This window comes from Diaporthe batatas (assembly GCF_019321695.1).
Source record: "Diaporthe batatas strain CRI 302-4 chromosome Unknown Contig00015, whole genome shotgun sequence".
NCBI lineage: Eukaryota > Fungi > Ascomycota > Sordariomycetes > Diaporthales > Diaporthaceae > Diaporthe > Diaporthe batatas.
Genome location: NW_025408562.1, coordinates 1,125,527 through 1,150,509, shown reverse-complemented (window position 1 = coordinate 1,150,509; position 24,983 = coordinate 1,125,527). Strand labels below are relative to the sequence as shown.

Below are 24,983 nucleotides of genomic sequence, written 5' to 3'. Positions count from 1 at the left end.
CGCCCCAGGCCCATGGGGACACAAAAAACCACCCAGGCTCTTTGCATACAACACGGCTGGTTCCGGGGTTGCGGTTCCTCAGATACTGTGGCACTACAAACGTGGCGGGCGGGACCCATCATCCTCGGCCGGCACACTCGGCCCCACGCATTTTTGTCTAGTGGTCGACGCTGCACGACGAGAAAACGCTCATGTCAGCCCGAGATGCCCTCCTTGCCATGCCGGCCGTGGTTTCGACCAAGGCCGGGGGGATTGGGGGGTTTCTTGTGTGGATGGATGGGTGGACTTACTCTTCCCACAGCCGGCCCTGAACAGCCTTGAGCTCGTCGGCCGTCATCCTGTGCCCGGTCGTGAAATAACCTGCAGAAGAAGACATCCGTCCTTGTCAGCCTTCTTTCTCGTCTGCCTGTGGGGCGCTGACTAAACGCCCCTCCACTCCCTGTTGCGTGAGTGTTTCTCATCTGCCTCTTGATGACACTTACCGGCCGTGATCTTGGCGTCAATCTCGACCCGCGAGTCCGCGGGTATCCAGGATTCGGGGAGCTCGACACGCTCGTGGATCGGGATCCTGTATGTGGGGAGGAGATGGGTTTCACCCGTCAGTAAGACCGGCCTGCTGGGAACTGGGGGCACGCCACACTACACCACACACTACACCACACACCACACCACACCCTCCCCTTCCCCCTTCTTCATATCCAAGCCGCCCGCCCTCGTGCGACCCAGACAGACAGAAAACCCGTGCTGCACTCACCCTTGGCCGACAATAGCGTCGTGTTTCATGCTGCAAGTTCACGACCGCGTTAGTAAGTTACTCAAAAATACAATACATGCCTGATCGAATATGCGGGCCGTGTACAGGATCGTGGGGTTTGGAGAGAGGGGGGGGAGGCGAGTGTTGGGGAGGGGGAGGAGGAGGGGGACGCAGCGGCGCGCCGCTGTGCGACACCGGCCGACAACAACACACACGATGTTACGTACTTGCTCATGCTTAGCATCCTGTCGATCTTGGTGATACCGAGCCAGTGCAAGATGTCCGGCATTAGGGCCTGGAAGCGCATGTCCTTGACGCCCGCGACGTTCTCCGTCCGCTTGAAGTAGTCCGATGCCCGGTCCTCGCCGCGCTTGCGCGCGTTGTAGACGACTGTTGTGTGGCGAGATCTTTGTCAGTCAAGCAAAGTCACGGGGGCCGGGATCTGGAACAGCTTTTCTTTTTGTTGTGGAGGTGGTGATAACTCCTCGCGGTGCTGTGCTCCCCCTCCCGCTGGATATGCACCTCTCCCCCCGTCCCGCCCAGCGGGCCTGGCCGGGCAGGAAGATCTCGGGGCAACGGTGACACTTACGGTACTGCGGCACCATGTTAGCCTGGTCACACACTGAAGCTGTGGGGGACATTACACGTTGCACGTACCTTGGTGACTTCGCCGAGGGCCCTGCCCTCCTTTCTGAAGTAGATGACGACGCCGCTGCCTCCGTTCTGGGCCTCCTTGACGGCCTCCTCGATTCCAAAGATTACTAGCAGGCAACAAGTAGAGTTAGCTAGACACTTGGGCCGAGCGGCGAAATGTGGCGTGGGGCGCATGTGGTCCCGGGGCGCATGTGATCACAGGGTGACACTTCTTTTCGCCGCTGCTTGCTCCGAAGCGCCGAAACCTGTCTCGCCCATTGCCCGGAGAAACTTACGGTACGGCCGGCAGGTGCAAATATCAGAGCCGAAGACATCGCTCCCGTTACACTGTGTTGATGCCTCGTTAGTAGTGATATCGCGCACACACGCTCGTGATGATGGTCTCACCTCGTCGTGGATCCGGAGCGCGAGCTTCTTGCTGGGGTCGGACATGTTGGCGGGGTCGCCGAAGCAGTAGACCGTCAGGCCGCCTGCGAGCCTCTGTTAGGTAGACATTCGCGGTGATATATATCCCCGCGGGCTCGGCGGGTTGTTGTTGTACATACCGATGGGCGGCAGGAACACTTTGATGTCCCCACGGGTGATGAGCTGTTATTATTCTTGTGTGTCAGAAACCCCATCGGGCGTGGTATTCTGGCGTTTGTTTGGCGAGGGGCGCATTTTTACCTCAGGATAGCTGCCGCCGGTGTACTCGAAGAGCGACCTTCGGAGGGTGCCCTCGTCTGCGCTTCGTCAGCAAGAGCGCCGGGAGGGAGGAGGCTCACACGCGCCCGCGGGGAGGACTCACCAATGCCAAACCTCTCGGCGACCCCGGGCAGATACCACACCGGCTCGACTGCGAACTTGGTCACGGCCAGCTCGCCCGAGGCGTTCTTGCAGATCTTGCCGTCCGGTACACTATCCAGTCGGTCGTCAGTGGGTTTGCTGTCATGGTTTGGTCGCAGGTTGGAGAGATTGGCTGTTTCCTCTCGCTCGCAGTGATAATGGAAGTAAGGGGCACCCACAGTCTTCCCTTGCGCACGCTGTCCTCAAGCTCGGGAAGCTAACTCTTGATCAGCACCATTCCTCGCCGGCCTCAAACCTCACGGGTCTGTCTACCTTCATGTGTGCCTTTGTGATGGCAATACTCGGCCGGATATCAACTGCGCCACGTCAGGATCTTCCCCCACGAGGACTGACCAGGTCCGACTTACTATCCTCTCCCTGGACCATGTCCTTGAACAGCCACGGGGCCTCATGGCCCCAGGGGTCCATGGCCACGATCTTCTTCTTGTCGCCCCACTGTGGGAAGGGCCCTATCGAGGCTACTGGCTCCGTGTTGGTGAAGTCAGGCCTGCGCGCACAATATTCTTAGCCATGCTTGAGCTGGTATGCTCAACTCCTGTGGGCGATTATGTACCTGTGATCGGCCTTGAGCTCCTTGCTGGCGAGGGCCAGGGCATAGTAAATAGAATAAGAGCCTCCGTGAGCTGGACAGAGCCTATGGGTCAGTCCGAGTTGCTGGATCGGCTACTTGGGCTGTACTAACCGCCAATCGCTACTCAAAGTCAGCACATGTACATGATCCCAACATTATAGGGTGCCTGACATACCATTTCGCTTCCTGATAGTACTGGCGTAGCGGGAGACCACAATTGGGCCTCGTTCCGCAGGGTCGGCAGCGCCCCAGTTCAGGGGGATCGGCTTGATACCCGTCTGCTTGGGGTATGTCCTGTGATTGATACGTTAGGACCGCGTATCCGCTCGCGGGTGTGTAGGGGCTCGGAACAACACAACTCACGTCAGGATGATCCGGGAGGAGAAGCCAGAAGCAGCCTGCGTCGGCGACGAGCTGCCGGCCGGCGATTCGGGGACATCAGCGGGACGCAGAGGGGGTGTCGCCGTGGACTTGGCGGCCAGGGCAGCAGCCGACGACGCCGCGGCCTCCTCGACCTCGTGCTCGTTCTGTTGCTGCAGGAGCGAGGGCTGCAGGCCCGGTGCTGCTGCTGACGACTGGCCGGCGCCGCGGGACATGGAGTCCACGACGGAGAGGAGCTCATCCTGCTTCTGCTGGATCGCCCTCAGCTGGCTAAGCACGTCCTCCAGGCTGGCGCCGGAAGCTACACTGTTGGAAGCCATTGGAGGAGAAGGATGGAGGTTACGACGGACGGCCTACACAATTCCCGTGGCGTATATGCTGACGGCTCTGTGCTGATTCGAGCTCAATGGGGCAGTAGTTGACAACAATGCTTCTTCAACAGGTCAACATTCACGGGTCCCGTGGGCGGGGAATCTCTCTCTGTCTTGTCTCTCTAGAAGTGTTCACGAGGGGACCCAAATCCAAGCCAGGGCTGACCCTCAAAGCCTTCTGAGCTTGGCCTGTCTATCACGGTCTGGTAAGACGGACGATTGGGCACAGAGTACGGATAACTGTAGGGGGCAAAGAACAGGGAAGGAGAAAGAGGGAGAGAGAGACCAAAGGGAGGAACGGGCATTGTCCAAGGGGAACGAGGAGCTATGCTATTATACCTCGATACCTGCCGACTACAAAACGTTGCTCCAGCCACGTCGCCGGCCGAGCGAACCGACAGGTGCCGGTTGGAATCAGATCGTTATCACCTGGGCAAGCCTGGCAGGCGGAGGATGGCACGGGAATGCAAGCATGCCTAGTTCTGGACGCACGGCCAAGGATGCTACCTACGGCGAGACGGCGAGATCGAGCTTCTGAAAGAAGGGCAGCTGGCCGGTTCGGTTGACTCACAGTCTGGGGCCTTGTTAGTGAGCTGGCGGGGATAGCTGCTCCCTGCCACCAGCCCGCGTAGTATGTACCTGTATAGGAAGGCAGCACAGGCGGGTAGCGGGGTTGATCACCTTAGTACATAGTAGTTGCCGGGCACGGGGACCACTGTGGGGCCCTGGGACCTGACCCGCTTGGCGGGAGCCCCATCTGATTGCATCTAGGCTGCTTCTGCTGCTGGGCTAGAAGCTACGAAACGTAAAACCCCAAGAGCACCTGGGCTGATAGATAGAGGGATAATACCTAGTTCACGAGTGCAACGTTTTGCTGGAACAAGTACGTAATAGGCTGCTCACATGCAGCAGCCGACATCAAGAGCACGGCGTCTGCGAGGTCCCTCCTCATCACGAGAAATAACGACGAAAGAACATACACAGTAAACATCGGTCTGGTTCTCGAGGTGGATGCTTGAGTATGACCATCCCATCTGGAGTCAGCCCAAATAATAAACAAAGGAAGTAACTGCCCCTCTGCCTCGGTAAGTCCTGCGGGCAGGCGGGCAGTTGTGCTGGTATCACAGCACTCAAAGGCAGCCTGCCTTTCAGCGGCCCCACAACCAAGTGCTGCGTGACGTACTGATAAGCCGCCGCCCGCCGCCCTCCGGCCGTCAGGCCCAGAAACGTGGATGGGAATTGGCACGGACCATAAGAGAACGGTCCGGCCTGGGTCTAGCTGGACTGGATTGTGGTCAATAGGTTTGAGCGTGGATGACAGTGCACGATGGAACACTCCATATTGACATGACAGCAGTAGTAGGTTTGCTGGGAAAAGGTTCATGTGCAAATTACCCTAGGTAGATGAGAAAGTACGCATCATATCCAATGGTTCGCACAACCTTGCTTGGTCGGCACTGCAGTCTTCAGCCTCGACGCCAGGCCCAGCCGCTAACCGCATGTCCGTTTTTTAAGTGCAGCCAGAAACGGCGGCTCGATCAGCTGCGCTTGTCGAGCACCTGTATTTTCCATTTTCAGCCCACTTCCGAGTTGCGCCAGCCTCTCCCACAACAATCCCAACTCCACCACGGCGCACCCTGCATCCGGTTTTGAACCATCCGCGGCTGATTCAAGACCGAAGGAAACATGGGGAAGCGCAAGAAGAGCTCTCGTGCGCCCCAGGGCAAGAAGAGGGTTGGTCCGCCCCGTGCCGTTCCCGCCGTGATTCCCCTGCGCAAACGACCCAACTCTAACCTGCCATCGCTTTCCAGGGCGACCCTCTCCCTACCGTCTTCACATGCCTCTTTTGCAACCATGAGAACTCTGTGACCGTCAAGATCGACAAGAAAATCGGTATCGGCTCGCTGGAGTGCAAGGTCTGCGGACAGCGCTTCCAGTGCACCGTCAACTGTACGCCCAAATCCAACCGCCTCCCCCCCCCCGCGCGCGCTCGCGGTATCGAGGCACAATACGGGACATGGCTAACCAGTGCGTGCGCAACAGACCTGTCGGCCGCGGTGGACGTCTACGGTGAATGGGTCGATGCGGCAGAGGAGGTTGCGAAGGACGGGGGAAGTGCCACCGTGCGTGACTACGCCCAGGCGAGTCGCGACACGCGCAAGGACAGAGACACAGCCAACAACAGCGACGATGGCCATCAATACAGCGGGGACGGAATCGTGCCAGATGACGAATATTAAATGGGACGCAACCTGAACAGGCTTCCCAGCTGGCGCATGCTGGCCAGCAGGAAGCCTGCCATCACTAATGTGGTCTGCGGCGTTCGGCTTGGGCACGCATACTGAATCACGGTCCGCCAAGGCGATGATGCCGTTCTGCTACGATAGTGAAGCGTGACGAAGAGATGGTTGCATCCTATCCATCAAGATAACAACACGACCTGGGGCCACCAAAGGAGGATTGCCGGAAGCAGACCAGTCTGCGTGCGAAGATTCGGCTTTTCGAGCACCAACGCCTAGCCCATGGGTCGGTGGGCTGTGAGACGATGTCAGCGGGCTCAACCTCGTCGAGTGGGTTGCGGAGAGAGGAGAGGCATGGGCATTTTTTACCGGAGAGTGGTATGGCGGCGCAGCTCTACATGGTGAAGAATCTGTCGCCGAAGTCGCCGAGCCCGGGGACGATATAGCTGCGTCGAGTTAGCAAGACAAGCAGAACAAGTTTTGGGAGTCAATTACGGACTTCTTCTCGTCGAGTCCCTATTTTGCAGTGTCAGCTTCCAGATCCCAGTTGTACAACTGACTGACTCCCTTGTCTGGGCCGAGCTTACCTGGTCAATAAATGCGGTGATAACGTGCAGTTTAGGGAACTTGGCCGAGAACCTCTCAGTGCCCTCGGGGCTGGAGATGAGATTGAGGAACAAGATCCTGTCCTCGGGGACGCCGCGCTCCTTGAGCACCTCGACGGCCATTGTCGCGGAGCCGCCTGCCGCCGATCAGCACTCTCCATCACACGCCTGCGCAGCCAATTGCGCCGGCTGCCATGCCTCGGTGACTCACCTGTCGCAAACATGGGGTCCAGGAGCAGCACCCATCGCTCGGCAATGTCCTCGGGCAGCTTGGAGTAGAACAGCTTCGGCTGGGCCGTCTCCTCGTCGCGCTGGATCAGGATCTTGCCGATGCGGACCGAGCGGCAGCACTCCCGCAGCCCCTGCTCCATGGACTCGCCAGCCCGCATGATGGACACGCCGCAGATCTTGCCCTGGAACGCGAGGCCGTCATAGTGCTGGTTGGTGGGCGTCACGACGGTGTGCTGCGTGGTGGGCAGGTGGTTCAGCCCCTCCTCGACCAGCAGCCTGATGATGCGGTTCGAGTAGAAGATGAAGTCGCCCCGGTCGGTGGACTTGTCACGGATCTTGCTGCGGGCGGTTCAGCGCTCGGGGGGCTCCCCTCGGCCGGGGGGGGGGGGCGGGAGCGACTCACGTGAGCAGGGCAATGAGCTGAGGCGTCTGGTTCAGGACGGTCACGTTCTTCTGGGTGGGCTCCTTGGACACTGTGGCCTTGGGCTTCTGGCTGTCTGGCCTGTAGTCCGGGCCCACGGTCTGCGTGGGTGCTGCAGCCGACCTGCCTGCCTCGTCGCCTGTCTTGGTCGACATCGTGTTGGTGGTGTTCAGGTATGCCGGTCAGGTGGGTGTGGGGTTCGTGATATTGGACTTGTTCATGCGCTTGGAAGACTATAGTAGGATAATCCTCAGGGTATGTCAGATAAAACTCCGTCCTCTTTCTCCGCGGCCTGTTCACCTTCTTCCTGACAGGAGCAAAGGATGTTTTAACTTTCGAGAAACTTTACTTGCTTTAAATGAGAGCCGAGGGGTGTTCGGGTGGAATACAGACCCTTTTTGAAGCTGACTCTACGCCGACTTAGCTTGGGCCGGTTAACCCTGAAGGGTGTGATAAGGCCGTCCGACTACAGTGCCTATCGCTGGCAAGCGGGGCTCAAGCGTGCTGTGCTAAGGGTTCGCGGCAGTACCTGCCAACCTATCAACCCAGCAATGGGTACCTACCGAGCAGTAGCTCCTTGGCTGCTGCTGGTCCTCACAGCACCACCTACTGCATGTGTACTTCGTACTCCGTACTACGTAGCGATGTCGCTTTTATCGTGCCTGCCGGCCTATCTTCCTCTGTCCTAGTCCCCTCTGTCCCCTCTGGGATTGGGGAATGACGACCCCCTCCCCGTTGGACAGTCGTTGCATCCTTAGCGTCGAGGACCCCTGACCGGCGAAACAGCCCAGGACTGCCAGGACTGCAGGACTGTCGGCCCAGCCTTTGTTTTTGGTCGCATCCATCAACAGACAAAACCTGGTTGCAACCGCTTCCGCCCATTAAACTCATTCCACGACCTCCACCCAGCAGACGCGAACAGACCACACGGATCCATTCACAACAAAAGGCCGACAAGGCGGAACAAGCAGGCCCAGGTTCCTCCTTCCGCATCCCCTGCCAGTCGCGTCAGCGGTGTACTGTAATCCCATTGAGTCGCTCGTTGATGCGGCACCTGCATAAACTGCCCACAGCCGAATGAGCTCGGTTCCCATCAAATGTCGATTCCTGCTCCGCACACGCTCTACTGCATCCAAGCACCTACCCGACCACAAACACCATCGCGAGCGAACGCTGCCGCCTGAAATCGATCACGATGATGGCCACTCCGAAGGGCACGGGCTTCTCCCGCAATAGGCGCGTCACAACATACAGCAAGGCCTTTGGGCGAAGGTCGCGGCCGGAGGAAAAGGGGAAGGATGGACGCAGTGTCACTGCCCCGCTCGAATCCAGCAGCGTTTGGGACTTCCATGACGACGACGAGATTAGCAGCCCGGTCGTCACGTTGGCCAAGTCCTCCAAGTCAAAACAGTATGGGATCAGCCGCAAGTTGGATCAACACAAGGCACGCCGCGCTGCTGAGCCGGCCCCGAGACCAGCGCCCGTCGCGAAGGCAAAGGTCTTGCCTGATCCAAAGAGGAGGAGGACGTCGCCCAGCCAGGGGGAGTCTCGAGGCTTTCGCGCGCGCGCTTACTCGACGCCGCCGTCGCCGCCTCCATCCCTCCCATCACCACCCCATGAGGCTATGCCGCCACCAAAAACTGTGCCCAAAACATCAAAACCACCAAGATCAATCTTGCGGGTCTCTTCAGCTGGCTCGACGAAAACGGCAACAAAGGAGACGGCAATCAAAGACGCCCCTGCCCCTGCCAGAAGTGCACCCGCACCTTTTTCGCCAGCGATCCCCAAGAACCTCAAGACTTTGAATATCAACAGAATCAGGAAGGAGCCCGTGCAGACGCAAACGCAGATCCCCTTTCGCCCAGGACAAATCCCGCGCAGTTTCTCAGGAAGTCGCCAAGAAAAGCCATCAACTTCCAAAATGCCGGCCCCCACTATTGGTGACTCACAGCGCCAGCACGGGTCTGGTACGCGAAAGCGAAAGAGGCTGATCGATGAGCTGGCGGCTCAGGCGGATGACAGCTCGGACGAGGGCGACGATACCATTGATTTGACTCAAGACTCGCGCCAGACCCCAGAGCCACAGGATCTGCCGACTTTCCCGAGTACGCCTGAGCCAAAGATTCCCAAGGGCTTTGGGCGTCCAGAGTCTGCAAAGAAGAGATCGGGGCCAAAAGTGACCTACAGTGCCCGGAGAACGCTTCTTGCGGAAGGTAGTTCAGTCGGTGGTTTGGAGACTGTGGACGAGGATGCATGGCTAAAAGAGCCTCTCCTTCCCACTGCTGGGTCCCAGTTTGATATGGATGACGATGATGACGACGAACCTTTCACCAAGGGTGCCGTGCGTAGCATACACGAGCTCAGGCAGGCCGGCGCGAACAGCAGGTTTGCAGACGAAATCGAAGACTTGCTTACGCGGATTGGTCGACCAAGCGGCAAGACCACTACCGGCAGACGAAATGCCCTGGTGGAACTCTCCCAGAAGTTGTCAGACAAGAGCTTTGTGCGCAAGTTTCGCGACCACAACGGTGACAGAAGCCTGTTTGAGCAGGTCGGAAAAGAGACAGACATCATTGCAGGTTATGCGCTTGTGGCTATCTTGACGACACTGCTCGCATCAACAGCGTCAACGCACATCATGAGCCAGCTCCAAGGCCAGGGCTTCTCGTTGCTTCTCAGACGGCTCCTCGCCATCCCGCAGGACATTCAACCGATTTCTAAGGACAGGGCCAACAACCTATCGAGGAATGGACAGCAAGCCATGTCGAAGCTGAAGGCATCCCTTCTCATCCTCCCGATCTGGGAACCGACCACACCTTTCATGCTGTCGCCCAGAAGGTTGGCTCTCAAGGCGTTGGAACTTGTTGTTAAGCACTCTGGGCCGGTCGAGGGCGAACTCTTCTCTCCCGAAGTGACAGACCAACTATTCTCGCTGCTGGCCGATGCTGAGCCCGACGCTTGGAAGTACCCGCGCACAGATGAATCCATAGACTTCCATCTGGCACTTTCTCTGTTGGAGTCCTACTCAGTTCAGGCCATGCAGACGGAGTCCAAGGACAGGTGGACTTTCAAGCACCTCCCGATCATTGCGGACACGCTCGGCACTACGCTCCGTCGTGGAAATGGCCGTCTTGGTGAGGTTGGTCTCCTTGTTCTGAAGCTGACCCTCAACACCGCAAACAACAATCACGATGCTGCGACTGCATTCATAGAGAAGGGAACGGTGCACACGCTCGCCAACGCGCTGTGTGACACCTTCCAGACGGCGACTGCCGCGATTGAGGATACGGATCTCTTCAACAGCCACCTCGAGTCACTACTGCTGATGTTAGGCGTCATGATAAACTTCTCCGAGCACGACCGTAACACAGGTGGAGCTCTTCTGAATGCCCAAGACGACAACCAGGCCCCACTTGACAGGCTTATCCGGCTCTTCCTTAATCACCATGCAGCCACATCCGAGGTAAGCTTCCTCTTCAGGGCCTGATGGCTTGATTCGAAATTTGAACTGACATCTATTGCAGGCGGACTCGGTGGAGAAGAGCCAGCTGAACGTTGCCTTCGGGTACCTGTCTCTGCTGCTTGGGTACATGTCCCTGTACGAACCAGTGCGCAAGCGTTTCAGCTCTATGCACAAAGCAGGAAACCTTGCGCCCTTGTTGGTGTCGATACGCGAGTTTATTGCATATCACCGCATGACAGACGACGCGATCGCACAGGCCGGTGATGGCCAGGCACCACTGTATTCGAGCTTCACCACGAAGCTGCAGGGCCTCGTGGAGCGACTGGAGAGCTATGCATGAGTGAGGCTGAAGGAGGGATACTTATGCGAACACTGGGCTTTGCAGGCCCAATGTGTCATTGAGTATCTTTGTAGGTTAGGATGGGGAGGTTTTCCGGCAACAATGCCTAAAGGCATTGTGACCTGACCTTCACCTAACCGGAATGCAATTTTGGTGGAGTGGGCTTGTTGAATTGAAAGAATAATACCCCGTTGGAGGATCAGGAGGCCGTTCAGTAGATTAAGAGGTGTTGGTCGCTGGAGCGGTGTACGATGTCACGATGTTTATGATACACAGAAAAATGGTCTCTGGATAGCCAGGGACACCGTTGATTGATAGAACACCAGAATATACACCCAGAGCCAGACATAGGCTATGACTAAGAGCGTGGGGGGTTCACTACATGTCTGCATGTTTGGATCATGTAGTTTCTGACTGTTGAAAGTGATAGTCCAGACGTGGTCTTGACTTGAATAAGTTGTAGTGGCAAAAGTTGCATATATATGCGGGTACCGTAAGAATGCTCACATCCCGTGGAGGTGCAGAATGACTTTGGTTGGGTTAAAGCTGCCCAGGCAGCCAGGTGGGACTGGGGGAAGGTTGAGCACCTGCAGGTGGTGGGACAGTGACTTGTGCCAAAAGCCCCTTTCCCCTACAGCCTGCAGCCTGCAGCCTGCCAGCCTGCCAGCCCTGCCTACATACAGCCCATTCCAAGCACTGCCCACCTGCCAGCCTGCGTACCTAGATCTGTGATCCCTACCCGTGCCCTTCGACACGCTAGGTGGGACCCAGTTGTCCCAAGCGGCTAGTTGTTCTAGAAGCTCTCAACCCATGCCTTGCCAGGCTTGTGTGCCTGCCCGTTGTCCCCCCACTGTAGCATTGAATCGACGTAAGGTGCATTTTGGGGGGGCAGCAATCCTGCCGCCGCCCTTCCCTCTACCTTCGCGCCATCTTCCACACCCTCCCCTCCTCCAGCAGCACCTCACCTCGTCCCAATATTCCTACCTGCTTGTCTGAACCGGGCCTCGTACCCTTTTCAGGCCACCAATTCATTTCTAGATAAGGTCTAGAGGTGAAGAAGATCACTGCAAGTATAGGACTGTCAGGTGTGGCGTCGAGGACTGGAAAGACCTGAGTTACCTCCCTCTAGGAGCCATGGCACCGTCAAAGTCGAGGAAGGTTGCTATTGTCGGCAGCCGATCTGTGGGTAAGTTTTTCTGTCCCCAGGTTTCGCACTGCTTTCCTCCAGGCTTTTCTACTCGGTTATCGCCAATTCCTCGAGATTTGGCCCACGGCGCGCCCTTCGCAGTCGGTTGTCGCATGCCCGTTGCTGGCTGTCACATGCTTGCAACTCTCGATTGGAGAACTGACCCGACATCACAGGCAAGTCATCGCTTGCGGTGCAGTTTGTCGACGGCCACTTTGTGGAGAGCTACTACCCTACAATTGAAAACACCTTCAGCAAGATCATCAAGTACAAAGGCCAGGAGTTCTCCACTGAGATCATCGACACCGCTGGACAAGTAAGTCTTGCCGACTGCCTTTGACCACCTCCAATGCGCGCGCCCTGGTTGCTGACCCGAGCCTTTACTGCGGCACATAGGATGAGTACAGCATAATGAACAGCAAGCACTTTATCGGCATCCATGGCTACATGCTTGTCTATTCGGTTGCATCCCTCCAGTCCTTCGAGATGGTCCAGGTCATCCGGGAGAAGCTGCTGAATCACCTGGTAGGCCTGCACCCACCCCCAGGGCATCCCAAACAAGCCCTCTCTCAAAGCAGGTCACGCCTGATGATTGCAAACCACATACTGACTGATCGTCACCACCTTTTTGCAGGGCGTCGAGTGGGTCCCCATTGTCATTGTGGGCAACAAGAGCGACCTGCGCCCCGAGCAGCGCCAGGTCACCACAGATGACGGGAAGAAGCTGTCTGAGAAGTACAACTGCGCCTGGACGGAAGCCAGCGCTCGCTATAACGAGAACGTTGGCCGGGGCTTTGACCTTCTCATCGCACAGATCGAAAAGGCGCAGAACCCTAATGAGCCTCCCGCTGGCGGCAAGTGCATACTGATGTGAAGGAAAGCTGTGGTTGCAGAGATTTGTGTGTGTGTCTGTCTACCTACCACGACGGCAAACCCAGAGAGAGAGAGTGTGTGTGTGGGTTGGCCCTTGGGGTGCACCAGCAGAGCACAATTCAGGATGCAAAAGGCTCTTTGCCATGGTTTCAAACATGGTGAAGCCGGTTGGTAATGATTGGAGGGATACCGGTTGCCGTGCATGAGCATGGCTTGAATACGTTTCTTGGGGGGGGGGGGAACCAAGTGGGTTTGGGGGGCTGACGTGGCTGACGACAATGATACCTACGAGGCTTGGCTTGAATTGACAGGCCTGAAGATGTTTCAATTCTCACTGTACAATGTGATGTGCAAAATACTGTCCAATGCATGGACCAAGGTGTTGTCCTGCCTTCTAAGGCCAGCTTGGGGAGGCAAGACTTCGGCTGCTATCAAGAGTAGCCATGAATCATCACTACTTGACATTGAGGCAGAATTCAAGGCCCAATCTACTGTACTTTTGCCCAGTAGTTCCAATATGAGAGGTTTCCTCTCTGTTTTTCGGGCAAAGAGTCAACGCTCGGCTAGTCATCACGGCCTGCTGCTGCCCAATTGGCAGCCTCGGATGGCTGTGTGGAATTGGGCACCTAGTCCCATGGGTGTGGTGATTCCAGCATTTTCAGACTTGATCAAGGCATATTCAAAGAGCATACTCAGTAGTAGCCAGGAACATAGGCAGATTTGTATCCAAGTCTGGCCGAGTTAGTCACATCTATTTCCACCTTGCTGGCCAGGAGTCATCTTCAGATTTACATAAAGAATGAAGAAGCTCTCTCCTGCCTGCAATTAAATTGACTGACCCCTCATGCCCCTCCAAGATTACAGACAGGTACCGAGGTACCTAAACATTCAAGGATCAAAGTGCTGCTTGCCCACTCTGACTCAACAGAGATCAACCAATGCTTTACCCTGCTAATCGATAACACCCCGCCCACCACAGGTACCCCGGTACCTCCTGTGCTGCTGAGAGCCAAAAGACCAGATCCAGAACAAAACTTCAACTCGAGGACGAGAAGCGACACACACAGCAAACGGGGCAGCACCACAAAGTCAGCATGCTCGACGTTACCGACTTCATTGCCGACCGTGGCGGAAACCCGGAGAAGATCAAGTGTGTTTTGCCCAGGGCTCTGAGCTGAGCGTCGCTGTCGTCCAGGAAAACGTGCGATTAACCAAGCGTTCGCAGGGAGTCGCAGCGACGCCGTGGCGCGCCTGTCGAGATTGTGGACGAGATCATCGCACTGTGGGAGGACCACCGCAAGACCCTATATGCTGCGACACAGGTCAAGAGCAAGGTCAACGAGACCCAGAAGGCAATTGGTCTGAAGAAGAAGGTGCGCAGGCCCCCTGGGCCAGCCCCCGCTTGCCCAACGCGTCGAGAGAGCCACCACGACTGACCGTTCCCGGGGCAGAACAAGGAGAACGCAGACGAGCTGCTCCAGGAGAAGACTGCTCTCGAGAAGTCCCACAAGGAGCTCCTCGACTCTGCCGCCGCGAAGGATGCCGACCTGAAGGCGAAACTGAACACGATCGGCAACATCGTGCACGACTCCGTCCCCGTTTCCAACGACGAGGCGAACAACGAGGTCATCCGGACGTGGGCCCCCGAGGGCGTCGCCGTCGAGAAGAAGGATGTCCTGTCCCACCACGAGGTCCTCACCCGGATAGACGGCTACGACCCGGAGCGCGGGACCAAGGTCGTGGGCCACCGCGGCTACTTCCTCAAGAACTGGGGCACGTTCCTCAACCAGGCCCTGATCAACTACGGCCTGGAGTTCCTGATGAACCGGGGGTACACGGCGCTGCAGGCGCCCCAGTTCATGCTGAAGGGCATGATGGCCAAGACCGCCCAGCTCTCCGACTTTGACGAGGAGCTCTACAAGGTCGTCGACGGGGAGCCCCAGAACGACAAGTACCTGATCGCCACCTCGGAGCAGCCGATCTCGGCCTTCCACGCGGACGAGTGGCTGCAGAAGTCGGAGCTGCCCATCAAGTACGGCGGATACTCCAGCTGCTACAGGAGGGAGGCGGGAGCACACGGCCGCGACGCCTGGGGCATCTTCCGCGTGCACGAGTTCACAAAGGTCGAGCAGTTCGTGCTGACCGACCCCGAGAAGTCGTGGGAGATGTTCGACGAGATGATCGGCGCCTCGGAGGACTTCTACAAGTCGCTCGGCCTGCCGTACCAGATCGTCGCGATCGTCTCGGGGGCCCTGAACAACGCCGCCGCCAAGAAGTACGACCTGGAGGCGTGGTTCCCCTTCCAGGGCGAGTACAAGGAGCTCGTCTCGTGCTCCAACTGCACTGACTACCAGTCCCGCGGCCTGGAGATCAGGTTCGGCAACAAGAAGCAGACGGACATCAAGAAGTCGTACGTCCACTGTCTCAACTCGACGCTGTGTGCCACCACCCGTGCGATGTGCTGCATCCTTGAGAACTACCAGACCGAAGATGTACGTCCTGGCTTCCCCCCCCCCCCCAAACTGACCGTGGAAGGCTGGATCTAACCTGTGTTTCAATAGGGTCTGAGGGTGCCCGAGCCACTGCGGAAATACATGCCCGGTGCCCCCGAGTTCATCCCGTTTACTAAGGAACTGCCCAAGGACACCACTTCTCAGAAGCAGAAGGCGAAGGAGAACAAGGGCTCCAAGCCCAAGGAGGCCGCGAAGGGCGCAGCCAGCGCAGCAGCCGGTGCCGTGGAGAAGGTGGCCGAGAAGCTGAAGGAGGCCTCTGTCTAATGTCGTCTTACGTGTGCAAGCGACCAAATTTGCATCTATCTGTAGGGCTGACTGGTCGGCATGACGGAAAGTCTCGAAGATATTCATGACGGGGTAGAGCAAAACGGTCCAGCCTATTGCTATGGTGTGAGCATCTGTTTGCTGTCTAGAGATACCTTCCTCGCATGAAAATTAAAGAGGGTGCGCAAGAGACAAAACCCGAATTGCAAAATGTTGTTCCGAAGATTCATCAAGATAGTTTGGCCATAAACTTGTGGCAGTCACTCAGTCCAGCACCAGGTGGAGTGGACTCAGGGGGTGTGTTTCCATTTTCGGAGTTGCCGCCCGTCGCACCTCCCCTTTCCAGTACGCAGTCACAGAACCGGGCTTGGTGACTGCTTGGAATCCCAGCCCATTTGAGTTTACTGATGAGTTGTAACAAACCACCCAAGCCCTGCTTTCATGTCTTCATCGCCCGGGCGATAAACTCCACCAAAACAAGCCTGTCCACGGTGGTCATGTGGCTGTGAACCTGTCAGAGTCGGACATGAATGCCTGACACTAATGGCCCCAATCACACTCCAACACACACACCCCCGGGCTTGTTTTGTTATTTGAGCACCCTCCCACAGCCCATCATCCTTGTTCTTTGGCGCAATGGAGGCAAAGAAGGACACAGATATGGAGCAGTCATTATCATCCATGGAGTGCCCATTCTGCGGGTGGACAAGCGAGTGGCGGGAACATTATGAGATGTTGATGGTACGTAACCAGCGCCCGGACATTCCAACATCCTTTGTGCCCTCTGCGAGTGGCGCTGACCTCAGACACACCACCAGCACATGGAGCTTTACCACCCTGAGGACGGAAAGAAGTCTCCTTTTGTTCCGGATGAGGGCCTTCCAAATCCAGCCAACACGGCAGAGGATTCTGACGGAGCCGGCAATGGTTATGTGCAATGCCCTCTTGACGAATGTGATGAGGTCCTTGTTAGGGACGAGCTGGACTACCACCTGGAGCTGCACTCGGAAGAGGCAGAGGAGAACAATGTGGCCTCTCGCACACCAACACCAAACCCATCCGCGCCGCAGGTGGCGGCTGCGGCACCAGCAGGACGGGGCTACCTGCCAGAACCTGAGCTTGTGCCGAGCAGCGACCCCCCATCCGAGGAATCCTACGTCGAGATCCCAAAGTCTAAGCAGCAGCGGGCCATCGCCGCCTGGAGGAACATGTTGGCCATGCCGAGCAAGCGGCGCCCTAAGAAGGCGGACAGCAGCAGCAGCAGCAGCACGCCGCCGGGGGGCACGCCGCCCTCCTCCAGGCCAGCCAACGGCGGCATCACCAAGAAGGGCCCCGTCAAGCTGGGCAGGGCCGAGCTGGGCCGCTACCACAGCGAGCAGCGCATGCCGGACTGGCTCGTCGCGCACCTTAAAAAGTACGGGCAGGCCGTCGGGCGGGACGTGATCCCCGTCATCGCCCAGCTGCTGGAGCAGTCGCCCACCACCGAGTACGCCTACCTGTGCCACCCGTGCACGTGGCACGTGTCCAAGCTGCGGCGCGAGGGCGGCTTCTGCGGCTACAGGAACATCCAGACGGTCAGCTCGTACGTCATCGGGGCCGGCTTCGGGGGCGCGCACCACTTTGGCGGCAAGCTGCCCTCCGTCTTTGACATCCAGGACTACGTCGAGGCCGCGTGGGACAAGGGCATCAACAGGCAGGGCCGCATCGAGACGGGCGGAATCCTGGGGACGCGCAAGTACATCGGCACCCCCGAGGCGCAGGCCATGTTCGTCTCGCTGGGGATCGCGTGCGAGGCGCAGGGCTTCAAGAACAAGGAGGAGGCCGGCAGGGCCGAGGCGCAGATGCTGGCGTCGGTGGAGCGCTACTTCCAGCAGGGCGTGTCCGACCCGGCGGAGCGCGTGCGGCGCACCTCGCTGCCGCCCATCTACTTCCAGCACGCGGGCCACTCGATGACCATCGTCGGGATCGAGCAGCTGCGGGACGGCGGCGGCGTCAACCTGCTCGTCTTCGACCCCATGTTCCGCGACTCGTCCGTCATCCTCGAGCGGGTGGGCCAGACCTTCACGTACAAGCACCCCGACCACGCCCTCAAGGCGTACCGGCGCGGGCACAGGTACCTCCGGCGGTACAGGGAGTTTGAGCTGCTGAGGTTGGTCACCAGGGAGACGCGGCCCGTGGGCGGGCCTGTGCCTGTGGCGGGTGGTGGTGCTGGAGTGGCAGGGTCGATGGTGGCACCGAGCTAGAAGAAGCGGCCGCCTGGTTTAGATGGAGCTGCGCGAGCAGGAAGGACGGGGGGATGAATGTGCAGGGGCTTTCTGGTGCCCATGGGTAGGAGCGCGAGCATGAGAATGAGCATGAGCATGAGCCTGGGAGTTCGTTTTTGCGCGGGGGAGAGAGGGACGGGCTGGCTTGTTATAGCACTCACACAGCACCGGCGTTTTTTGTTAAGAGCACTGTAGATCGTCATACTTAGAGAGAGCTCTCCTGTTGTATTCTTCACCCGCGTGGGCGGACGAGTAGAGTAGTCTATGCTCGCACTGAATGGACCACCACGTGTTCAATGTGACACCCGTCTTTTGTGTCATTTGATTCCTTCTCTCGTGGTGCCTGTACACTGACTGTATGTATGTATGTACGTATGTGTTTTGCTCATCTCATTTTTGCTTTTGTGGTCGGGTCTGATCAACCCCCGCCCCCCCCCAGATGCCCCCCTTTCGCGAATAGGGGTTGAGAGGGCCGTCGTGGTCTGGTTTTCCTTCTTCTAGTTGCGTACCTGGGTTCGCCTGATGCCCTCCTCTATGATCGCGCGTCTTCACCCAATGGCTGTGATCCCGGTAGCCGTCATGTCCTGTCCTGTCCCCTCTGTCCCCTCTGCCCCCTCACGCGGACGCCTGCTCGGCGAACCAGGCCTGGAGCTTCTCCAGGGCGCGGCCGCGGTGCGAGATCTTGTTCTTGGCGGCCTTGTCCATCTCGGCGTACCTTTTTGAGGTCAGCGGAACGAGCCGGTTGGATTCTGCAGGTGGGGGTTCCATGTAAGGTCGAGATTACAGGCAGTAAGAGCGGGAGTGGGAGTGGGAGGGACATCGAGGCCATCACCTCTCCCTCCCTCCCTCTCACCAGCTGTACCCACCCGGATCTCCCTTTCAAAAAGAAAAAAAGAAAAAAAAAACACTCACGTCTGCCCCTCGTACTCAAAGATGGGGTCCCAGCCGAAGTTGGCCGGCCCCCGCGCGGGGACGACCCTCCCCTGCGTGACGCCCTGGAACAGGATGGGCTCGTGGCCCGGCCCCCGGGAGAAGCCGAAGGTGCAGACGGCCTTGGCGCCCTTGTCCTCGTAGGCGGCGAGGAGGTTGTTGAGGCCCGCGTGGCCCAGGTCCTTCATGAACCACTTGCTGTGCGGAAGGGGGGTTCAGGTCAGCCGGGTGGGTTCGGCCAGGTGGGAGTTCTCCCCCGTTTCCCGCCTTTTCTTTTTGTTCTTCTCATGGATTGTAGGGTGAGTGAGTGTGTGTGTGGGTGGGTGAATCGGCAAGGGAGGATAAGTAAGTGAGTAAGTGTGAGGGGAGGAAAAAGAAAAAAACATACATGTATGGGCCCGGCAGGCCCTTGAGCGCATCGAAGCAGAGGCATGTGTCCTCGACAAGAACTGGGCCGCCGATCTGAGGAGGGAGTCAGTGAGCCCGTCTGCCTGTCTATCTCCCCACGGGGCAAAGGGGGAGGAGGACGCATGGGATTGATTCCCTTGGCTGCGTTCGCAGGCACGCACCTGTTCCGCAGCGCTCTTGCACTTTGCAATCGTGACCTCCTCGAGCGTCCCCTGCACCTCCACCAGGTCCAGCGCCTGGCTGCGGACCTCGATCGTGGGCTCCAGGATGGCCTTGACCTCGCCGAGCTTGTTGGCGTTGCCCGTGATGAAGTTCACCACGTGGGCAGTCGGCTTTTCGGCGGTGGCCATGATAGACTCTTTTTTTTAATTTTTTTTTATCTGATTGACTTCGTAGAAAGACGTGTACTTCTTTTCTGTCTGTAAGTAAATCCGGTGCTTGGGAATCGGACGAGGTTGTCAAAGGTGCGACAGATATCTTTGGGCTTTCCGTTTATGTAGGTATTAATCTGTGTAAATGGGCTTGTCCTCGCCGACTGAGTCAAAGCTGCTGCCGGGACTGGGGTCAGGGCCTAAACGGTGGGACATGTTTTCACGCTTAATCGCATAATACCACTCATCACCAGGACACCCAGCTCGGCCCTGAATGAGAGAAAACATCAATTGGATCATTGGCTCGTTTCTTCATGCATATCAAGTTTTTAGAATTGGGTTTTTGGCATCCTGAGTGTAGAGTGTGTCACCGAGCACGTGAAATAAAATGGCTGCGAGAAGGACATCCGAGGAAAACCAAATCCAACCACAGTTTCTTTAAGTCGGGATGGATCTTTGTTTGATCATGGGTATCATTCATTGCATTTGTAAACCTCTCGCCGCCGCCCACGAGAATAGTCAGTCAGGTCAAGCTCAAGACGGCGCAGCAACACCCCCTCACCGGCCCGCATTGTCCTCCTTCCACTGCCTCAGCCAGCCCTCGATGCGCTCGATGTTGGTCTCCATCTCCTCGGCCGTGTTGCTCTGCAGCTCCACGACAATCTCCTCGTCGTACGACTCCCGCGCCTCCTGCGACAGCACCTCCATGATCTCCGAGTCGATATTCTCCTGCATCTTGGCCTCGGGGTAGTTCCTAAGACGGCCATGCCATGTCAGCCTGGACGCTTCACAGTCCGCGACACGTCACCCAGACCCCCCTCTTCCTTCCTTCCGCTGAGCCTCACGGGATTGGGGGGGGGGGGGGCGGCCTCCCTCACGCGTGTCTGCACCACCCGTGGGGTTTTCATTTCCTCCCCCAGAAGCAGAAGCGGGACTCACCTCGCCTTCAGCCGGTCATAATGCACCGCCGAGTCCACCCTCAGCACGACGACCAGGTCGATCCAGCTCCGCGGGAACAGGTCGCACGCGTGCCAGTCGATGATGCACCCGCCGGCCTTGCACTCCTCCTCGATCGAGTCCAAGAGCTATATATCAAACAACCCAGTAGTCAGCCAGATTGATTTCCCCCCCTGAATGATGAAAAAGACGGGATGGTCTCTCAACCCAGCACAGCGCTGGCTCTTGGGGGGTTAGGGGGGGGGGGTTGCTGCCCTCTCGCCAGACCCACCTTGTCCTCGTCGACGATCCAGCTCTGGTACTCGTCGTCCCAGCCCTCGTGGCACTCCCTCTCCTTGACCACCTGGTTCACGCTGAGGTGCCGCAGCCCAGTCTTCTCGGCCAGCACCTCGCAGTGTGTCGTCTTGCCCGTGCCGGGCGTGCCCGTGACGATGATGTTGGGGAGCGTCCTTGCCATGCTTGCTTCCGCTCGGGGTTTTGGGTGGTGGGAGGAGACTCAGCTAGGCTGGCCCGGGCGTGTGAGTTTTAACACCTATGGGCTCAGATGGAATTGAAAAGTGAGATGAAAATGTGGGGATGCAGTCTTGTGAAGTGAGGTTCTCTCATGTAAAAAAACAGAAAATGCTGAGAAATTGAGAGAGTTTCCCGTGTTGTGCTGTGAATAGGCTATTTACTTGTGGATCTGCAGCGAGTTCGGTTTGTTGCAAATTATTTCTTATATCCTCAATGTCTCACTGTGGAAATTTTCGGACAGGAATTTGGCCACCCCATGCTTTGGGGCGTAAGGGGGGAGGGTAGGCAGGTAGTCTAAAGGCGTCAAGGGTAAGGGTATGGAGCGTTTTGCCCTCCGTTTGCTTGGTGCTTACTCCGTTCTCAGTTCCTCAACGAATCGTCGATGGGGCAGCGACTCGGGCAAGAGATAGCTCGTTGACCCGGTGCCAAAGATGCTCCACTCTGTTTCCAAGCTTCGCGCTTTTACAGTACAAGGTTGGGGCTATTGCACACTTCACATGTCGGACCGATCATGCTGGATAACACGAGGCCGGCGGTTTGGGACTCGTAATGCCCAGACTTCAGACCTGCCGAGACGGGCCCCTGACATCATTTTATAGACACTTGCACAGGAGAGGCTGTGTTCCGAATAATGACTTGTTTCCGGGATGAGCGGTCGACTAACTGGCAACGTACTCTGTCAACGCCTTGCCCCGAATAGCGCCGCCCGGGGGACACTTGTCTACCCACAATGCGGCCGGTGTATGCTGGTGATGATCGTATTGGGACCTCGAAACAGCCAAAATAAAAGCCTGGCATCCTCCTCTACCTCAAAGCGATCGGAGTGTAAGATATTTTTCACATCAGTGTCCTCCTCTGTATTCTTCACAGCCCATCCACCTCCCTGCACTTTTGGCGCATCAACAGGCAGAATTCACCAAGCCCACCCCCCTTTGCGAATTATGGTCTAGAGGCGTAACTGATAGGCAAAACCGTAGTGATCAACAAGGAAACTGCATATGTCGTCGAGGATCTGAGATCAAGTCAAACTGCTGTAGCGATAATGCGCCAACAAGACAATTTCCCATCGACTGAGCCTAACGATGAGGTGATTCGATCCAAGAATGCGAAGCAGATTCTAGGCGACAAGCATCGAGACGCTTAGCTCTGCTTGCACTCCGCAGCCTCCTGTTTGGGCTTTGATCCATCATCCTGTTGAGTCACGTTAGAGAGTGGTCTACAGGCATAGGCATGTTCTGAAGGGGGCTTACATCATCCTCGTCGGACTCCTCGTCCTCGTCACGGTCCTCGCTGAGGTCATCCTCATCATCGTCATCCTCGAAGTCGTCCTCGTCGAAGTCTTCCTCGTCCATCTCCTCGAAGGCCAGAGCCTCGCCGGTGAACCAGTCGATGGCGCGGGGAATCAGCTTCTCCTTGATGTCCTCACCAAGCTGGTAGTCGAGCTCGAGACGCTCCTCGATGTCGGAGGCGGCGTCGTCGTCCTCCTCGCTGGGCGCGTTGGGTGGGGAGAAGAAGTTGAAGAAGGACTCGGTTGGGACGGTCTTCTTGACGATACGAGTTTGTTTTGTGTCTGGGATGAACCGGTCAGCTGCTGCCTGTACTCATGTCCAGCACGCGGTGGCGAGGAACCCAGGAGAAATGACTTACTCTTGTTGCGCTGCTTCTTCTGCTCGACCCTGACAGTGAGGTCCTTACCCTCCTTCCAGTTGATCTTGTCGCCCTCGGCGTGGTCGTAGATAAAGTCACCGCCATAGCCGGACTCATTCTGGTAGAAGTAGGTCTTGGTGATGGTCTTGTTTGTGAAGAACTCGTTCTCGTCAAACTCGAAGATCAGGCGGAAACCAGGCTTGTCCAGGTACTCCATGCGGATGTCGGTCAGGTGCTTCAGGGCACCCTCATCACGGTCGGTGATCATCTCGGCGAGGGAGATCTGGTTCTTCATGGCGGACAGCCAGAACTCTGGGATACCCTTGACGGCGTCACTCGACTCGGCGGGCTTCTCGGTCTTGTCAGCAGCGCCGGTCTCCTCGTCGTCATCCTCCTCATCGTCCTCCTCGCCGGCCTCGATCTCCTGCTGGGTGGGCTCGGTGGTGCCGTTGACGACGGCAGCACGCTTCTCGTACAGCGGGGTGAACTTGGCAAAGTACTTCTTCTCGAGCTGGAGGACCTCCTCTTGGAACTCAGCCTCGAGCTTGGAGTGCTCCTTCTGGATGCCCTTGAGGCCGGCGACGCGCTTCTTGACCGGGGTGGGTAAGGACTCGATGTAACCGGATGACCGGCCGACGAGACCACCGAGACGTCCCTCGATCAGCTGGACGAGCTTTGGGTTCTGCGCGAAGATAGAGGCAGCGGCCGCACGGTCCAGGTCCTCTGTTTGGAGGTTGATATCAGCACTTTTTGGGTTCATGACGGCCAGCAGGGTTTCATGGGGGCGGAGCGCGGGGTACTAACCCTCCTTGATACTATCAACGCCGGGTTGCTGGGCGTGCGATGTGATGGGAGCATTGTTGGCGGGGGTGTTCTGTGGTGTACTGCAAAACCGAGAGATAATTCTGTCAGCGGCGTCCTCAGAGGTGGTGATTATTTTTTTTTTTTTCGTTGCAGCGGTTGTCCGCCGTGTTGACGGGGGACGCGGGGAGAGAGCAGGCAAAGGGCCTGTGGCAAGTGGGACTGGGCGCCTAGGACGGGGAACTGGGGGCTTTGGGAATGCTGCAGCAACTTACGGGGCGACGGCGGGCTCAGGCCGCTTGTTCTTGATGGGCTCAGCCATTTTTTGATGTGGTTGCGATCTGGGAAACGAAGGGATGGGTATCTCTGGGAGACAAAGTGGTGATGGCAGAGGGAAAATATGGAGGGGGGAAGGAGAAAAGCGGTGATCGATCGTAGCGCGAGGGAAGGGATTGAGGGAAGGAGGTGGAGGGCCCGAGGGATGGGATGGTCGATTGCAAATTTTTGGAGACAGAGGGAAGGCGCTCCACCCCACTCTTTGGTTCTGGGCGGCTCTAATCGTTGGGCGGCGAATGGCTCGTTGAACACGTTTTTGTTGGCGAGCGAGACGGCGAGGGAGTGAGAGTGACTGGAGTGGCCGAGTGCGTGCGTGCGTGCAGCCCAGCAGCCCAGCCAGTAGTAGCCCAGCAAGCAGGCCTGCCGTGCCTTGCCTTGCCTTGACTTGCTCTCTCGCCTTGCCTTCACGACCACACGCACTACAAGATGCTGCTCGCTCGCTTCCTTTTCGTTTGTTTGTCCTTCCCGCTCGCCCGCCCGTTCGACTAACCAACTAACTCTGACGAGTTTTTGAAAAAAGTCTAGCCCCTGGCGCCCGTCCTATCGCCGCCGTTCATGATCAGTGGGTGATTGACGCCACTAACAGCAAGTTCACCATCTTTCACCATCCTCCACCATATTTGATCAGTCATCAGATAGCCCACCGTTTGTGTCTGTTGTGCACGCATCTGTCTCTTTCTCTTTTCCGAGCACCCCAGTCCTCGGCCCTCGCTCCCTGCCGTCGTGTGCACTCCGTCAGTCCGTCTGCACAGGTAACTTTTGTTTGCTGTAACTGTAACCCGGCCCAAGATGTCGGAAAGTATAGCCCAGTGGATCAACTAAGTGCTGCATCCTGGGACCGTCGTACTATCGGGCGTCTCACATCATGCCGACTTTATGCTCCGTATCCGTAGCCCCGGAACGGCTGGCTACCAGCACCACAACCATCGCAGGCCAACAACTATTGCATGCTGCTGGCAGACTGCTGGCAGAGTCGGAACAGAGTCCAGTCATGCAAGGGCGGGTGGGCAGGCCGGTGGATGACCCTCCTCAGACAGCACTCC

General features: G+C 57.5%; 9 protein-coding genes across 9 annotated transcripts; 5 read left to right on the top strand and 4 right to left on the bottom strand.

Moving 5' to 3' along the window:
- Positions 1-5,263: 5,263 nt before the first annotated feature.
- KVR01_011336 (uncharacterized protein) lies at positions 5,264-5,817 on the top strand (the record flags this gene model as incomplete). The annotated part of the gene is made up of 3 exons (XM_044787225.1): positions 5,264-5,311; positions 5,389-5,527; positions 5,621-5,817. The coding sequence occupies 3 exons, from the start codon at positions 5,264-5,266 to the stop codon at positions 5,815-5,817; spliced, it is 384 nt and encodes a 127-aa protein (XP_044639711.1).
- A 394-nt stretch (positions 5,818-6,211) lies between these two features.
- Positions 6,212-7,229, bottom strand: KVR01_011192 (uracil phosphoribosyltransferase; the record flags this gene model as incomplete). The annotated part of the gene is made up of 5 exons (XM_044786878.1): positions 6,212-6,263; positions 6,317-6,333; positions 6,405-6,559; positions 6,634-6,992; positions 7,057-7,229. 5 exons carry the CDS (start codon positions 7,227-7,229, stop codon positions 6,212-6,214), a joined length of 756 nt encoding a protein of 251 aa, XP_044639567.1.
- A 622-nt stretch (positions 7,230-7,851) lies between these two features.
- Positions 7,852-11,401, top strand: KVR01_011145 (uncharacterized protein). The gene is made up of 2 exons (XM_044787337.1): positions 7,852-10,537; positions 10,599-11,401. Exons 1-2 carry the CDS (start codon positions 8,270-8,272, stop codon positions 10,875-10,877), a joined length of 2,547 nt encoding a protein of 848 aa, XP_044639520.1. The 5' UTR covers positions 7,852-8,269; the 3' UTR covers positions 10,878-11,401.
- A 222-nt stretch (positions 11,402-11,623) lies between these two features.
- Positions 11,624-13,169, top strand: KVR01_011311 (uncharacterized protein). Its single transcript, XM_044790789.1, has 4 exons — positions 11,624-12,063; positions 12,240-12,379; positions 12,460-12,588; positions 12,698-13,169. Exons 1-4 carry the CDS (start codon positions 12,012-12,014, stop codon positions 12,935-12,937), a joined length of 561 nt encoding a protein of 186 aa, XP_044639686.1. The 5' UTR covers positions 11,624-12,011; the 3' UTR covers positions 12,938-13,169.
- A 544-nt stretch (positions 13,170-13,713) lies between these two features.
- On the top strand, positions 13,714-15,920 carry KVR01_011448 (serine--tRNA ligase SES1). Its single transcript, XM_044782038.1, has 4 exons — positions 13,714-14,086; positions 14,162-14,309; positions 14,388-15,428; positions 15,498-15,920. Exons 1-4 carry the CDS (start codon positions 14,031-14,033, stop codon positions 15,711-15,713), a joined length of 1,461 nt encoding a protein of 486 aa, XP_044639823.1. The 5' UTR covers positions 13,714-14,030; the 3' UTR covers positions 15,714-15,920.
- A 429-nt stretch (positions 15,921-16,349) lies between these two features.
- On the top strand, positions 16,350-17,956 carry KVR01_011177 (uncharacterized protein; the record flags this gene model as incomplete). Its single annotated transcript, XM_044789349.1, has 2 exons — positions 16,350-16,454; positions 16,532-17,956. The coding sequence occupies 2 exons, from the start codon at positions 16,350-16,352 to the stop codon at positions 17,954-17,956; spliced, it is 1,530 nt and encodes a 509-aa protein (XP_044639552.1).
- Positions 17,037-19,807, bottom strand: KVR01_011148 (nucleoside triphosphate pyrophosphohydrolase HAM1). The gene is made up of 4 exons (XM_044789424.1): positions 19,477-19,807; positions 19,296-19,369; positions 18,890-19,105; positions 17,037-18,692 (listed from the first exon to the last, which is right to left on the bottom strand). The coding sequence occupies exons 1-4, from the start codon at positions 19,663-19,665 to the stop codon at positions 18,593-18,595; spliced, it is 579 nt and encodes a 192-aa protein (XP_044639523.1). The 5' UTR covers positions 19,666-19,807; the 3' UTR covers positions 17,037-18,592.
- Positions 19,808-20,244: 437 nt separating this feature from the next.
- KVR01_011430 (nucleoside-triphosphatase) lies at positions 20,245-21,100 on the bottom strand (the record flags this gene model as incomplete). The annotated part of the gene is made up of 3 exons (XM_044788556.1): positions 20,245-20,440; positions 20,626-20,771; positions 20,915-21,100. 3 exons carry the CDS (start codon positions 21,098-21,100, stop codon positions 20,245-20,247), a joined length of 528 nt encoding a protein of 175 aa, XP_044639805.1.
- A 1,196-nt stretch (positions 21,101-22,296) lies between these two features.
- KVR01_011299 (histone chaperone NAP1) lies at positions 22,297-23,926 on the bottom strand (the record flags this gene model as incomplete). The annotated part of the gene is made up of 5 exons (XM_044791034.1): positions 22,297-22,347; positions 22,407-22,726; positions 22,804-23,526; positions 23,608-23,687; positions 23,880-23,926. The coding sequence occupies 5 exons, from the start codon at positions 23,924-23,926 to the stop codon at positions 22,297-22,299; spliced, it is 1,221 nt and encodes a 406-aa protein (XP_044639674.1).
- Between the last annotated feature and the right edge of the window lie 1,057 nt (positions 23,927-24,983).